This window comes from Meriones unguiculatus, chromosome X (assembly GCF_030254825.1).
Source record: "Meriones unguiculatus strain TT.TT164.6M chromosome X, Bangor_MerUng_6.1, whole genome shotgun sequence".
Taxonomy (NCBI): Eukaryota; Metazoa; Chordata; class Mammalia; order Rodentia; family Muridae; genus Meriones; species Meriones unguiculatus.
In genome coordinates, this window is record NC_083369.1 from 97,836,742 (window position 1) to 97,852,199 (window position 15,458).

The 15,458-nt window shown below is 39.8% G+C and overlaps 1 protein-coding gene across 5 annotated transcripts in view; it reads left to right on the plus strand.

Moving 5' to 3' along the window:
* Sage1 (sarcoma antigen 1) overlaps nucleotides 1-9,683 on the plus strand; it is a 60,361-nt gene extending 50,678 nt beyond the window's left edge. For 3 of the 5 annotated variants that reach the window (XM_060375651.1, XM_060375652.1, XM_060375655.1), the window contains 5 exons: nucleotides 150-292; nucleotides 1,679-1,913; nucleotides 4,453-4,827; nucleotides 8,231-8,324; nucleotides 8,724-9,683. In XM_060375651.1, the coding sequence (XP_060231634.1) occupies nucleotides 150-292; nucleotides 1,679-1,913; nucleotides 4,453-4,827; nucleotides 8,231-8,324; nucleotides 8,724-8,832 (956 nt within the window). In that variant the 3' untranslated portion in view covers nucleotides 8,833-9,683. The remainder of the gene's footprint in view (nucleotides 1-149; nucleotides 293-1,678; nucleotides 1,914-4,452; nucleotides 4,828-8,230; nucleotides 8,325-8,723) is intronic. The other 2 variants (XM_060375653.1, XM_060375654.1) reach the window with 1 other exon arrangement.
* Nucleotides 9,684-15,458: the final 5,775 nt, after the last annotated feature.

Sequence of the window (15,458 nt, forward strand, 5' to 3'; positions counted from 1 at the left end):
ACTAGATTGGAGATTTCAAACTGTAATGCCAAGCTCCATGTTGTTGAGCCAACTATGACTAGATCGTTTCAAAAATGACCATATAGTTCAGCTGTAATTATCAGTTTTTTGTTTGTTTGTTTGTTTGTTTCCTGCTGGTGATTTTACAGATTCACTTCATAGTGTCCCAGTTGCACAAATGGGTAACTATCAAGAATATCTGAAGATGCTGGCTTCTCCACTACGAGAGATCGATCCTGATCAACCAAAAAGACTGCATACTTTTGGCAATCCATTTAAGCAAGATAAGAAGGTAGTATACCTATTTCTGTGTCCATTTTTTTTTTGCTATAACTCTTTCTATTTTAGCCAGATGTATACAAGGTAGAGGTAAATGTGACACTAAAACTACTGAGTAGATGGGAAGTGGAGCCTACTAATGCAAGCTGTATTAGTTGAATAACATAATAGCTGTCATTTGTTGAGTATGGAGTAGGACTTGATTTTTTTTTTCTTTTTTTTTTTTTATTTTTTATTTTTATTTTTTTATCAGTTACATTTTATTAACTCTGTATCCCAGCCATGTCCCGATCCCTCATTCCCTCCCAGTCCCTCCCTCCCTCCCTCATCTCCACCGTGCCCCTTTCCAAATCCACTGATGGGGGGACCTCCTCCCCATTCATCTGATCCTGTTTTATCAGGTATCTTCAGGACTGGCTGCAAAGCCCTCCTCTGTGGCCTAACAGGACTGCTCCTCCCTTCGGGGGTGGGGAGACCAAAGAGCCAGTCATTGAGTTCCTGTTAGAAATAGTCCCTGAGGACTTGATGTTTTAAGTCATTATGTTTGTACTCTGTTTGGAAAGATCACATCTACCCTGTAATATCTAGGCATAAAGTGGCTAGATGTCAAAACACTGATACAGCTGACAAAGCCAGGATTTGAACTTACATCCTGGATCCATAGTCTATCTCATTATTATCATACACTAATTCTTTTAATATAGAGAATACAAAGTATTTCCTCCATTTCTATGAACTATATATATATGTACTATTGGATGCTGCTTTATTTGAATTATTCTAGAGTCATCAATATGAAGGCTGTGTGTGTATGTGTGTGTGTACTGTGCGCTACTGACTTGATCATTGAATGATGGAAGGAAATGGGATAATAGCTACACTTCTGGAGGCTCCCTGGGCACCTACGTGAATGTGGCGCACACAAGTATGCATGCACATACACCCGTAAAGTTTTGTTTGCTTGTTGGTTTTTCTGTGTAACAGAGCCCAGGCTCTGTAGACCAGGCTGGCCTCAAACTCCGAGAGATCCTCCTGTCTCTACTTCCGCACTGCTAGAATTAAAGACACGTACTGCCACCCCTCCGTGCCATAAATTGTTATTAAAAGACTTTTAAAGATAACTATGGTTTTATCTGATTTTCATTGGTTTGAGACTCTCTGTTAACCTTAGACAAAAACTTGCATGTTAATTTCCTCCTTGTTCCACTTAGGATTAAAATTAGTTCGAATTCTTTGATAGTAGAGTTGCTATAGGGATTATAGTTATGGCTAATGTAAATGATGTGAATGGTGGAGGAAGTCTGTATAAAAAGAATTCTTGAATGTTTATTTTGTTTGTTTTCCTTTTTGTCAATTGAACTTTTGTTTTAAATGAAATGTGTTCATTGATGTTTTTCAGGGAATGATGATTGATGAAGCAGATGAGTTTGTAGTAGGGACACAAAACAAAGTGAAACGTCCTGGAGAACCCAACAGTCCTATGTCATCTAAGAGAAGGCGGAGTATGTCCCCGCTGTTGAGGAAACCACAAACACCACCTACTGTAACTAACCATGTGGGCAGAAAGGGACCACTCTCAGCTTCATGGTTCCCATCTTGTCCAAACCTCATAAAACCCACCCTTGTACATCCAGGTATAGAGTAGTGGTTGTGATTTCCTTATAGCTCCTAGAAGACTAACATGTTAAAAATTTTGTTTTCCTTTTTGTTCCTTTCTATGTTTATTTTGGTTGATAAGTGAACCATTATTAAAGCTTCTGTGGTTGTAGCACAACAGACCTCATGGGGAGCAGATACCCTCATTCAATGATCTTAGCCATATGAGTGGAGAAAAAAAATCCATGATTACATAATAGTTAACATAATATTTACATCATAATTAGTGATTAATACATGCTTAGTAAGTATCAAAACTTTTTGTGATAGTACAAAAATGAGGGGTTTTGAGCCTATCTGCTATCACCATTTGGATCAAATTCCAAAGTTAGAAAGATACATCGAGTTTCCAAGGTGGTAGAGCAAACAGGTTCACTATTAAGAGGTTGGATCAGCAACTGTTCTCTGTGCTGTTAACTCCTGTTCATAGGATCTGCATCTTTGACCTCTCTGAAACAATTAGCAAGATCACCAGTATCTTCTGTACATTGCCATCCTTTCTCAAGAGTTTGGCTTAGTTGTTCATGCCTTCATCTGTGGAAACTCTTGGCTTAGCAGACACATAGTTTTCTTTTCCTACCAGGAGAGACTCCTTTCCATCCTTTACTGTTTGTTCCCTTTCTTTCTCGCATCTAAATACTATAGGTTCCACAGTTCAATCCTGAAACCTTATCTCACTGCGCTCTCTTCCAAAGGTGGTCCCAAGGGGCCTTGGGGCTTTAAATTGGGTTTCTACTTGAACAACTTTCAATATTTATATCTCTGGACTACAATTCATTCATCTACTTTCAACCCTGTTTTTTTTTTTTTTTTTCATTGCAGTTGTTGTTTGTTTGTTTGTTTTTAAGACGGGGTTTCTCTGTGTAGCCTTGGCTGTTCTGAACTCACTTTGTAGACCAGGCTGGCCTCGAGCTCACAGGGATCCGCCTGCCTCTGCCTCCCGAGTACTGGGATTATAGGCATGCACCACTGCACCTAGCTCTCAACCCTGTATTTAACCACAGACATGGTGTTTCCATTTTGGAGCCTAATAGATAGTAATGTTTTATGTGTTACAACTAAATGCCTAGCTTTTCCTCTCTCTAGAACAGCTCTGCTGACATCGCTCTGCATGGCAGTTAATGAAATTATCCCTCACCACTGGAAAAGCTACAGTACCTTTAAGGATTGGTAGAGTAACTAATGCTATATTATTGGTACCAAGTGATCAACTTAAGGTTACTGAATCAGACTCAGGAAGAATTGAGTATCATCGACTTTCAACACCAGAAATAGGCTGGCTCTTGGACACATGATAATTTATCTAGTGGTTCAGGTGACAAACCTAAAAAATTACCATGATTTCTAAAATTCTCTTTCTTCCATTAACAAGATGAGGTAATTTGACATTCCGTTTAATCCTTGTACCTTACTGTTTGTCTCCATTCCTTCACTCCATGCTTCCATGGATTTTTACCAACCTACAATTCTTTGATGATCTCTCTGCTTCCCATTCTTTTAGAATTCCTACCTAACTTCTCTCTCCACTTGAACTCAGAGTGAAGATGTTAGCATATAAAAATAAAGCATGCCACATCCATAGATAAACCACATCCTCCATATTCCTAAGCACTCAGGATACAGCCTGACTCCTAACCCTGGGCCACACAGCTCCACACAGCCTGACACCACAATGCTTTCTTATCTCAAGTTCCAGTGATAGCTGCCCCTGGCTTACTCTCCTGTATCTCCTGCCCTCCCTACAATCTAGCATCCTCCCAGAAGGTTCTGCCACCACCTGGAAGCCCTAGAATCTTCCTTTGATGATCCTTCTTTAATCCCCTACTTATATCTTTCCTCAAATAAATGCAGTTATGAGTGTGTTATTGCTCACTATGGAGTTCCTCTCTGATGTCCTCATGACACTGTAGGTTCTATAAGGGAAGGGTCAGTTCCTTTGTTTCTTGTTCACTGCTTATACCCAGATCTTACCATGGCACCTGACACAGAGAGAGGATAAGTAAATGGCATAGAGGTGTTGGCCTGAGAATAGAAAAATAATCATCCTGACACAAAAGGGGAAATAAGTAGAATCACCTGCAGATAGGCATTTGCTCACCAGGTGTGGCCAGAGTATTTGGTCAGTCCCAGTAGGCATCTGAATTTTTTCAGGATATTTGGTGTATACAGGAGGCAAAAGGTGGTATTCATACATTATATGGATTCAAACTCAGTAATGGGTATCAGTTTATATGTGATTTTGAGGCATAAAGGGTGACATTAAGCCCTGAGCTCCAGGGACCTATGAATGCTTGTTAGTGTCTTGATTTTTGTATGCATTCATAGTGGGAAGAGGGAAGAAGGCTTTGTGTTACAGTCCTAAGCTCAGTTTGAACACTCTCAGATCTCCATCTGTTCTAGCCTCTTCACTGATGAGAGTACTCATAGCCTTGAAACTGAGGGACATGGTGATGTACTTGTAGGATTGACATGATGTACTACTCACTTCACATATAAACTTCTTAATTTGCTTTCCAGATGCCACTGTCATTCATGATACCCATGAAGAGAAGATGGAAAATGGGCAAAGCCCCGCTGATGGCTTCTTACTAAAGTCTCCTCCGGCAGAGTTTATGAATATGGCAGGAGATGGCCTTATATCCAGCCAGTTGGATTCTCTGTCTGATGACTTTACTGGTCTCAGGAAAGATGGACTCATTCTCAAACCTGGTAATAATATACTTGTAGGAGAAGCCAAAACCTGCAGTCTTTCTGTAGATGACCGAACAATCACAGTGGCATCTGCTTTGGAAATGGTACCAAATTCAATGCAAATCACTCCTGCGATGGCACAAGGCATCAATGCTGACATAAAGCATCAATTAATGAAAGAAGTTCGAAAATTTGGACGGAGTAAGTAGGCATGCAATATTTATAAATAATGCACTGGGAGATCCCACTTGTTGTAAGATTCAGAAGAGATTTTTATTGTTGGTTTTGAGACAGCCTTTCATACAACTTGGGTTGGCCTCGAGCTCACCGTATAGATCTTCCTGTCTCCAACTGCATAGTGCTAGGATTCCAGGTATGTGCTACCGCAGTCCATTAAGATGATGCTAATGATTGGATTCAGGGTCTTGTGCTTGTTAAGCAGGCACTCTACCTGTTGAGTTATAGTCCTAGCCCCAGGGTAGAGCCTTGACATGCAGTGTTTTCTTTTTGTTGTTGTTTTTTGTTTTTTGTTTTTTGTTTTTTTTGCTTCATCTTGAGCTTTCACGTGACTTAAAAGTAATTCTTCTGGCCTTGACTTAAAAGGAGTATCATTTTTCTGCTATAACAAGTTATTAGACAGTCCATAGCACCAGACAGCACAAACTGATTAATTTACAGCTCTGGAATTCAGACTTTGGAATATATTTTTCCTGAACTAAAGTGAAGGCAAGCGAGCAGGGCAGTGTTGCTTCTTAGGGGCAAAGGCAGCGCCCATTTCCTTGACTTTCCTAGCTTCTGAAGGCTACACTTTCCCGTGGCCTTGGTCCCTTTCTGCATCAAGTCAGTAGCACAGCACATCTCTCTTATTTGACGTCTGCTTCTCTTACTAACATTTTTTCTTTCTGACTTTTAAGATTTTGTTTTTATGATCATGTCCTTAGATGCTGCAAAATCCAATACCCTTTCATGCTTAAAGTCTTGGAGAGATCAGGGATACAAGGAACAAACCTAAACATAGTAAAGGCAATATGCAACAAGCCTGTAGCCAACATCAAACTAAACGGAGAGAAACTTAAATCAATTCCATGGAAATCAGGGACAAGGCAAGGCTGCCCACTCTCTCCTTATCTCTTCAACATAGTACTTGCAATCCTAGCTAGAACAATAAGACAACTAAAGGTGATCAAGGGGATACAAATCAGAAAGGAAGAAGTCAAAATATCACTGTTTGCAGATGATATGATAGTATACATGAGTTACCCCAAAAATTCTACCAGAGAACTCCTACAGCAAATAAACACCTTCAGTAAAGTGGCTGGAAAAAAATTAACTCAAAAAAAAAAAAAAAACAACAAAAAACCAAAAAATCAGTAGCCTTCCTGTATACAAAAGACAAACGGGCTGAGATAGAAATTAGGGAAACAACACCCTTTACAGTAGTCACAAAAACCAAAGTATCTTAATGTAACTCTAACCAAGCAAGTCTTTATATCAGAAGATGGAATGATCTCCCATGCTCATGGATTGGTAGGATTAACATAGTAAAAATGGCTATCCTGCAAAAGCAATCTACAGATTCAATGAAATGCCCATAAAAACACCAACTAAATTCTTTATAGACCTTGAAAGAACAATTCTCATATGGAAAAACAAAAAACCCAGAATAAGTAAAATAATCCTGTACAATAAAAGATCTTCTGGAGGTATTGCCATCCTTGATCTTAAGCTGTATTATAGAGCAACAGTAATAAAAAGTGCTTGGTACTGGCATAGAAACAGACTGGTGGATCAATGGAATCAAATAGAAGACCCAGAAATAAACCCACACACCTATAGACACCTCATTTTTGACAAGCCAAAGCCATACAATGAAAAAAAGAAAGCATCTTCAACAAATGGTGCTGGTCTAACTGGAGGTCTACATGTACAAAAATGCAAATAGATTCATATTTCTCCCCCTGCACAAAATTAAAATTCCAGTGGATCAAAGACCTCGATGTAAAACCAGCCACACTAAATCTGTTAGAAGAAAAATTGGGGAAGAGCCTTGATCTCATTGGCACAGGAGAAAACTTGCTGATCAGAACACCAACAGCTCAGGCTCTAAGAGCAACAGTTAATAAATGGGACCTCCTGAAACTGAAAAGCTGTAAAACAAAGGACACTGTCAGCAGAACAAAATGACAGCCTACAGACTGGGAAAAGATCTTCACCAACTCTACATCTGACAGAGGGCTAATATCCAGAATATATAACGAACAAGAAATTAAGCAGCAATAAAGCAAATAATCCAATTAAAAAATAGGGTACAGAGCTAAACAGAATTCTCAACAGAAGAATATTGAATGACTGAGAAACATTTAAGGAATGTTCATGGGCTGGAGAGATGGCTCAGAGGTTAAGAACACTGGCTGCTCTTCCAGAGGTCCTGAGTTCAATTCCCAGCAACCACATGGTGGCTCACAACCATCTATAAGGAGCTCTGGTGCCTTCTGGCATGCAGGTGTACATGCAGACACAATATTGTATGCGTAATCCACCATGTACTCATGGGTGAAAGGCCATCCACTGGAGCACAGTCAACCTACCCCCTTGTCATTTTTAACAAAAGCTCAAACTTTCAATTTTACCAATAAAGACTTGGGAGCCAGGTGCTGGGGTCAAAAGCTTGCTAGCTCAGAGAGGCAGAGAAAGCAAGCAACTGACCTTCCTCCTCAACCGACATCCCAGAAGAAATGCCTCCTCTCCCACTCTGTTTCAAAAACCTCTTTCAAACTGAATTTCCTTCCCTTCTACTTCCTGTGGGTCTATCTGTACTCCTGACTTCCCATTCTTTTCTGTCTTTTTTTTCTTGATAGTTCTATGTTCACTTCCTGTCAACTGGTTGCTTGCTCAGCTTCTTGACAAATGGTTGACTTTATTTAATCCTGTTTACAGTATTCAAGCAGAAAGTTCTTGGATTAAAGGCCTGTGCTAGGGCTGAGCCACACCACAACTAGAAACAGGTTTTTTTTCCAGGAAATAACATAATCTTGGGAGTCACAGTGTGATCAAATACCCTGCAACACTTCCTCTTCCAGAAGCTATTAACTGTCCATACTCCATAAAGGATAATTTTAATGGTTTCATTGAAACTCTGTGCATTATCTTGGAAAACTCAATATCCAGAGCATAATTCTACCAGTGTATAATGCATATATCATAATATACTTACAGGCTTCACGGATTAGGGCAGTTTGGGGCAAGCAGTATTCAGCTTATCTCGTTTGAGTATTGTTTATAAGAATTCCCCTCATGACCTCCCCTATCAGTGGACTTGGGGAGGGGCATGCGTGAAGAAGGGGGAGGGAGGATGGGATCGGGAAGGGAGGAGGGAGGGGATTATGGGGGGGATACAAAGTGAATAAAGTGTAATTAATAATAAAATAAATAAATAAAAGAATTCCCCTCATGAATGTGTGTAGACATTTGATTTTAGTTTTTAACATACTAGCTATGCTTATGAGTTTTTACCCATGAAAAATGATTTCCAAGGATGAGTAATGATTAAACTTCATTTCCCATTCATATTTTTATAACACTCATTTTTTTGTACTATCATCAGAGTATGAAAGGATTTTCATTTTGCTTGAAGAAGTTCAGGGACCTCTGGAGATGAAGAAACAGTTTGTTGAGTTTACCATTAAGGAAGCTGCAAGGTGGGTATAAACCAAACTTCTAAAGATTTTCTAATTGCTTCTGGTTCTGTTTTGGGTTTTGTTTTATTATTATTATTTTTTGGGGGGGGGGTTAATTTAGTAGTAGGATCCAATTAAAGACAAAGAGGGGAGAGGCTCTGTTTTGATCTATGAAAGCACTTGTCCTCATTCCTAGTTAATGCTGCCTCCTACAGTGTTGAGATGGCTACTGCTGGAGTCCTGGCTCATGGGTTCTAGCTAATGTCTGTGCGTGCCTTGGATTGGCACTCTCCCTTGCCAAGCCATGCCTTTCCATGAGGATGGCTTCTACTCCCTTTAACTTGCAGGTTGCACAACACTCTGAACATCGTGAAGTCCTCTATGGTTCTTACGGTTAGTAATATTTGTTTGTATTTTCAGGTTTAAAAGAAGAGTCTTAATTCAGTACCTTGAGAAGATACTAGAGAAAATAAATTCCCATCACCTTCCTAACAATGTGAATCACATCAACAGTAGATCATCGTGTTAATGCCAAGCCAACTGCGGGAAAAGGACACATTTTCTGTGCTGTTGGATGGAATGGGGGCGTTACTGAAGCCCTCTACAATGTTTGAGTGAAGGGAATGACCTAACTCAGGCTACAAGAAAGCACTTGACTAGAGAGCTCTTAACAATTATCTGGAAGCAAAATCTGGGCTTTTGCCTTAAGAATTATGATTGAAAATATTTTTTTTCATTTTCTTGTTTTTTTTTTTTTTTCAATTAGGAGAAGTGATGTTAAATCGTGAAGCACTACTGTTCCTACTCTAGCTAATAGAGTTCACTCATTTGAGCGATGCTCCTCCAGACACTTTTCTGAGTAGGGGACACCTGCGAGGAGCACAGTACCTGCTGTCCTCATTGTGTCCTGTAGAGCAAGTCAGTGTATAGAATCCAAGTGGTAATCATGTGCTAATCACATTTCTCAACACTTTCTAGCTGTGCCTTTTAAACCATGCAATATTCAGGATAGTTGGAATCAAAGAGTAAAAAGCTGCTACTTACGTAACTTCTTTCTCTCTGGGAAGGGGCAGGGAGATTCACCCCACAATCTACCTCCAGTGCTCTTTCATTTTGTCTAAAAACATGGCAAAGTACACCTGAGGCTGCACGAAACTCTGGCATTTGTTCTTGCATGTGACAACAGAAAGTCTTCAGGTGGACTTGTTCATTTTGTGCTTTGGAAGCACTAAAAGGAAAAATAATATGTATATTTTCTTTGATGTTTATATAAAAGTTTATATGGAGCAGTATTGTTCTTTTTATTTGTAAAAATGTAAGTGATCAAAGATATTTTCATTCTGCGTATATGAAATAAAATCATTTTATTGATTTTCAAAAGTACATTTTCATGTGTATGTCTCTTGCGGTGGCCTTCTTTTCAGAAATAAAAATTACACACTAGCAAACAAATTAACATGTTAACAAGAGAGCCCATAAGATGGCTTAGCAAGTAAGATGCTTGCCACGAATCCTGATGGTGTCAGTTTGATTCCTAGCATCCCAATGGTAAAGGGAGAGAACCAACTTCCAAAAGTTGGCCTCTTACTTCTACATGCACACTGTGGTGCAAGCACGTGTGTGTATATACATAAAGGAAGGAATACAAATCTTTTTAAAATGTTAGCAAAGTAGTTGAACTTAGAAACATAACTCACAGGGATGAATGCTGTTATTGGAAAGCGTGGGGAGGCCAGATGTTCACAAATACAAGTAAGCGAGGGGAGAAAACTACCAAAATCAACTTTATTGCGACTCTGAAATATAGCCAAAGGGCTTTTTCCCCCTTTGAGAATGTCATTTAATGTATTTTGAACATATTTACCCCTGCCAAGTCCTCGCATTGTTACCCACTCTGCCCAACATGCAATTTTGAGGTTTCATTTTTTTTCTACTTTAACCAGCTAAAATAGAAAGTCTGTACTTGAAAACTGACATGGAAAATCCCTAAAAGAGTTTAACAGCAGACTTTAGCAGACTGAAGAACCTGTGAAATTGAAGATAGGTTTATTGAAATTATCCAGTCAAGGAGCTGAAAGAAATTAAGAAAAATGAAAAAGGCAGAGGATATAACTCCCAAGAGATCTGGGTGCTAAGCCTTAGCAGTAACACCAAACAAAAAACACTAAGTAGAGTTTCATAAACTCACTTCGTCCTATGGGCCACCATCAAGCATGACAATTATATGTCTTAGTTACTTTTCTGTTGCTGTGACAAAACTCCATGACCAAGGCAACATTTAGAAGAAAATATTTATGGGAGCTTCTAGTTTCAGAAGATGAGTCCATGCCCATCATGGTGGGGAGCATAACAGAGGACATCCAGAAGAGCTTACAATCCTTATTTGCCTTAGGAGGCAAAGGAGAGAACTAACTGGGAATGATGAGGGTTTTTGAAACCTCAAAGCCCACCCCCAGTGACACACCTCCTCCAACAAGGCCACACCTCCTAATCCTTTCCAAACACTTCCACCAACTGGAGACCAATTATTCAACTATATGAGCCTACGAGGCCATCGTCATTCAAACTACCACAGTGTACATAATAGGATCCTGGCAAGAAAAGGTGAGAAGCAGTGGGACAAATATATATATATATATATAAAGATTCAGTCATTCCAAACTCTCAAATTTACTAATAGATATGCATCTGAATATCCATACAACTCAAGGAAGTGTGAAGCAGATAGAGAGCCACTGTTATATTATAATCAAGCCATTGGCAGCTCAGTATCCAAGAGGATTCCCCAGTAATAGGCACAGGGACTGTCTCTGCAATGAACTCAGGGGCTGGCTCTTTGATCACCTCCATATGAAGGGGGAGCAGCCTTACCAGTTCACAGAGGATGACAATGAAGCCACTCCTGATGAGACCTGATAGACTAGGGTCAGATGGAAGGGGAGGAGGACCTCCCCTATCATTGGACTGGGGGAGTTGCATAGGAGAAGAGGGAGGGAGGGTGGGATTGGGAGGGGATGGGGGAAGGGGCTACAGCTGGGATACAAAGTGAATAAACTGTAAATAATAAAAATAAAATAAAAATTTTTAAAAAACTAAAGAAAAAAAATTAAGCCATTAAGATACAGAAAATTCTGAAGGCAGCCAGAGTATCTTGTTACATACAAAAGACCCACCCAAGTTTAACATTTGGTTTCTTATCAGAAGCATGGAAAGACAAAGAGCTATATAATGACATGGAAAATGTTAAAAAAAAAAGGTTGTGGATGTAGCTTTCTTAGAGTACTAACTAGTTTGCACAGTAACCTGGGTTTTGTTACCAGCAATGCACAAGAAAGGGATAGATTCAAACAGCAGAAGGCAAGTGCTATCATTCAAGAATGATATCTCTAGCCAAACAAGCCATTGCTAATAATGAAGGAGAATTTAAGGCATTCTTAGATAAACAAAGTCATAAAAGAGCTCATCACTATTTGATTTCTACTGCTTGAAATAACAGCATCCTCCAGGCTGAAAGGAACACATGTATATAAGACAGTAACTGATAGAAAACATCAGTGATGGTAACTGCCTTGGTTACTTTTCGGTTTTAGGTTAAATCTTGGGATATGAGGACAATATAATTAATGGTTGCAGAGCTTCTCCTTGTGGGAGTGAATGCATTTGGAAAGAGTCATAATGGTTGCAGAAAATCTTGTATGCAAAAAGCCACTGAACTGTGCACTTAATATGGATGCAAATAACAAATACGTTATACATATTTAAGCATGATTTTTAAAATGTCAGCTATCCAAAGCCCCTGTACTCTAACTTAAAATGGATGAAGAGCACTCTGTGAGAGTTACATGTCAATCACTTTGTCAAATATTGGGGAGGTGGTTTTTTGAAAGAACATGATATAACTGCACACTGTGCGCAGCCACAGGCAGATTGAAAACAAAAAGCAAGGCAGTTACTCCATGCAAATTCTCACCAAAAAGGTTTGTGACAACATAAAACAAAATAGATATGAAGCCAGAAATTTTTACATGAGACCAATAAAGATCTTATATATTGATAAATGGCTCAATTCACCAAGATGTAAATATTTTGAACACATATGCTAAATGAGAAAAAGTTAATGAAACAAAAATTGAGAGAATGGAGAAATATAAAACTCCACAATAGTTGTTCGAGATCATTAAGTAGGGCTATTCAGAAGACGAATAAAGAAACAGAGAACTTGAGCAATGCTAAAAAGAAAATTATATTAGACACTTATAGAATGTAGAATGCCACCCATTGTTTGTCACATTTTGTGCATCTATCAGGATTATAATTGATTTTGCTCACCAGCTTCAAAATCACTTTTTCTTCCGGCTCAGTGAAAAATATTCTGGCTCCTTTAAAGACCTTCCTTGTGGCAATTGCCACTGATGCCTGTCTCCAGAGGACTCCTGGACAGTATAAAGCCCAACTTCCTGGTTTTCTGAGCTAGTGGTAGCCAGTTTTCCTGCTCTCAGGCTTGTGTATAGCAGGTTTGGGTTGATCCCCAACAGCTTCTCCAAAGGCCCTGGCAAGTTCTTCATGACTCCACTTGGCCAGGGGAACAGTGACCCAGCAGCAATAGCTGGCCATTTACTTCTTTTCTAGTCTTCTCAGCTACTAATAAATCAGAATCCCTTCATTCGGTTCCACACATCCTGGGGAGTGTTTTCCAATGCTCAGAGGACGGGTTTCTACTAAGTTCCAAGCAACTACACAGTCACTAGGCCACCTCCACAACATCAGGATTGCATAGCTGAGGTGCATACCGCCGTTCCCTCGGTGAGAGCTCTCATTTAATGTGGAGGACAACTCGAAGTTGGGCATTCTCTGTCTATTGTGGGGTCCTGTTCCATAGGATGTTTATGATGGCTCTTTGAGGACACCTCTGATCCTTGTTTATTCAGAGATGGAGAATGGCTTTCCTACAAGTTCCCAACTGTTCTCTAGACTAGGGTGGGCTTCCCTCTGGTAGAGTTTCATCTCTAGGGTGGGCTTCCCTCTGGTAGAGTTTCATCTCAGTTCTCTGGAGGAATTCTGGGCAGCCAGTTCCTACTCTGCACATGGCACGCTCCTTGTATGCGCATGCACCAGAATCCTGAGGCAGATAGAATTCTGCGATGTCAGAGGAGAGCCAGTGAGGCTCAACCGCTTCCTTTCGACCATCTCGATTTCTCTGTGACTCCTCTGGAAAGTGTTCCGTTAAGCGTAAGTCTCCGTTTGGAATTTGATGAGGATAAATCCTTAAGGACTGAGGGAGGGGTTTTGTTTTTGTTTTCTGGGTCAGCCATGTTTGGCTGGGTCTCATCAACTCAGCGGTGGGAATTTTTCTTGTCCTCAAACTCAGGCAGGCTAGGACCTGGTCGCAGCTACAGAGGGGTGACTGTTTTCCTTGTATTTTAGAATTGAGCCCTATTGGGCCCTTGGCATAGCGGTTTTTCTTGTGTCCTTGAAGTCAGTTATGGTGGGCCTCAACTGTACTCAGGGATGGCAATTTTCCGTGGATCTTTGAACTCAGCCAGGCTGGAGCCTCACTTCAACTACCCAGGGGTGGTAATTTTTCTGGGTCATTGAATTTGTGATGTTGGGAGATGCCTCAACTACCCATAGATGGTGATTTTGCTTGAATTCTTGTCAGTCATACAGGAGACTCGGCTTTAGAGCTGTGTCTATGCCCTAGGGCAGGGTTTCGGTGAGCACTTTCAACACTGGTGCTGTGTAAAGACACACCGGGATGATTCGCTTGAGCCATGGGGTGGGAGAGTCCACCTGGATTCTTTTGTTGTTGTTCCAGAGGGAACAGAAACTTCCAGTTGTACTACCAACTTCCCCCAGTGTGTTGAATTTTTGCCACTTGGTTTTCCATTGTTTTGTCACTCAGGTGGCAGGGCAGAGGTCACTCACTGTGTCTGGACTTGTATTTCTATGGTGAGTAGGAAGGTTGAGAACCATTGTGCTTCTGCCTTCCTGCGCAAAATTTGTTGGGATGTTTGTATTCGGAAAATTAGTTTGTGGTTCTGTGTATATCCTGAATTCTCCCTATTTGTTGTTGCTGCTGCTGCTGTTTTGCTTTTGATAAATGGCTTCTTATATCTCAGGGTGGCCTCAAATTTGCTTTGGAGCTGAAGCTAACTATAAGCTCCACTCCTGTCTCAGCCTCCCATGTGCTATAGTTACAGACTGTCACTTCTATACCTGAACAATTTAACTTATTTTAGGCATATATTCATTGCCATGTAGATGTCAATATACCTAGTAACTACAAAAAACAAGCAAAAGCATTCTGTCTGCTCAAATATCCTCAAATATAGTGTGATCTATGCACACATAAAAAGGCAAATTTTAATTTTTTTCATCTCCTTTCTGTTTTAAAATTTTTTTTTTTCAGTTGGGTTCTTGTTGTTAGGGCAAACTGGTCTCAAACTGTATATTTCTGCCATAGCCTCTTCAATGCTAGGATTGCAAGAATGTGTCCCCAAGTCCAGTAATAACATTGTGTCTTTTAGTTGAATGGAAATTAAGATCCAATTAATCTTTGTGGCCAATGGTTATATTCTTCAAAGAAATCTTTAGTTAAGATTGCCTCGTGGTACAACTATAACCCTAGCTACCTGGGAAGCTGAGACAGGTGTATTGCCTGGTGGGAACTTGAAGCAGGAGTATTGCAAGTTGAAGGTCCGTCTGGACTACCTAGCAATTTCATACCAGCCTGGGCAACTTTGTGAGACTTGTCTCAGTAAATTAGTAGATAGATAGATAGATAGATAGGTAGATAGATAGATAGATAGATAGATAGATAGATAGATAGATGACATAGTAAAGATGTATCTCAAGGTACAGGGCTTGCCTAATACCAAAAATAAAATATCCTGCCCAAATATCCATAAATATAATATCCTAAGTATATTCACATGTCTTCCATGAACTAGGAGCCAAAGGATAATTGTTCTATGTATCTATGATGTCAACTTTTTTCAAATACTTTTTTCATTAAAAATTACATACAATATATTTTATTATGTTTTCTTATCCCCCAACTCCACTCAGATCCTCCCCTTCCTACCCATCCAATTTTGTTCTTTCTTCCCCATCAACAGAAAACAAAACAAAACAAAAAAAAAAAAAAACAAAACA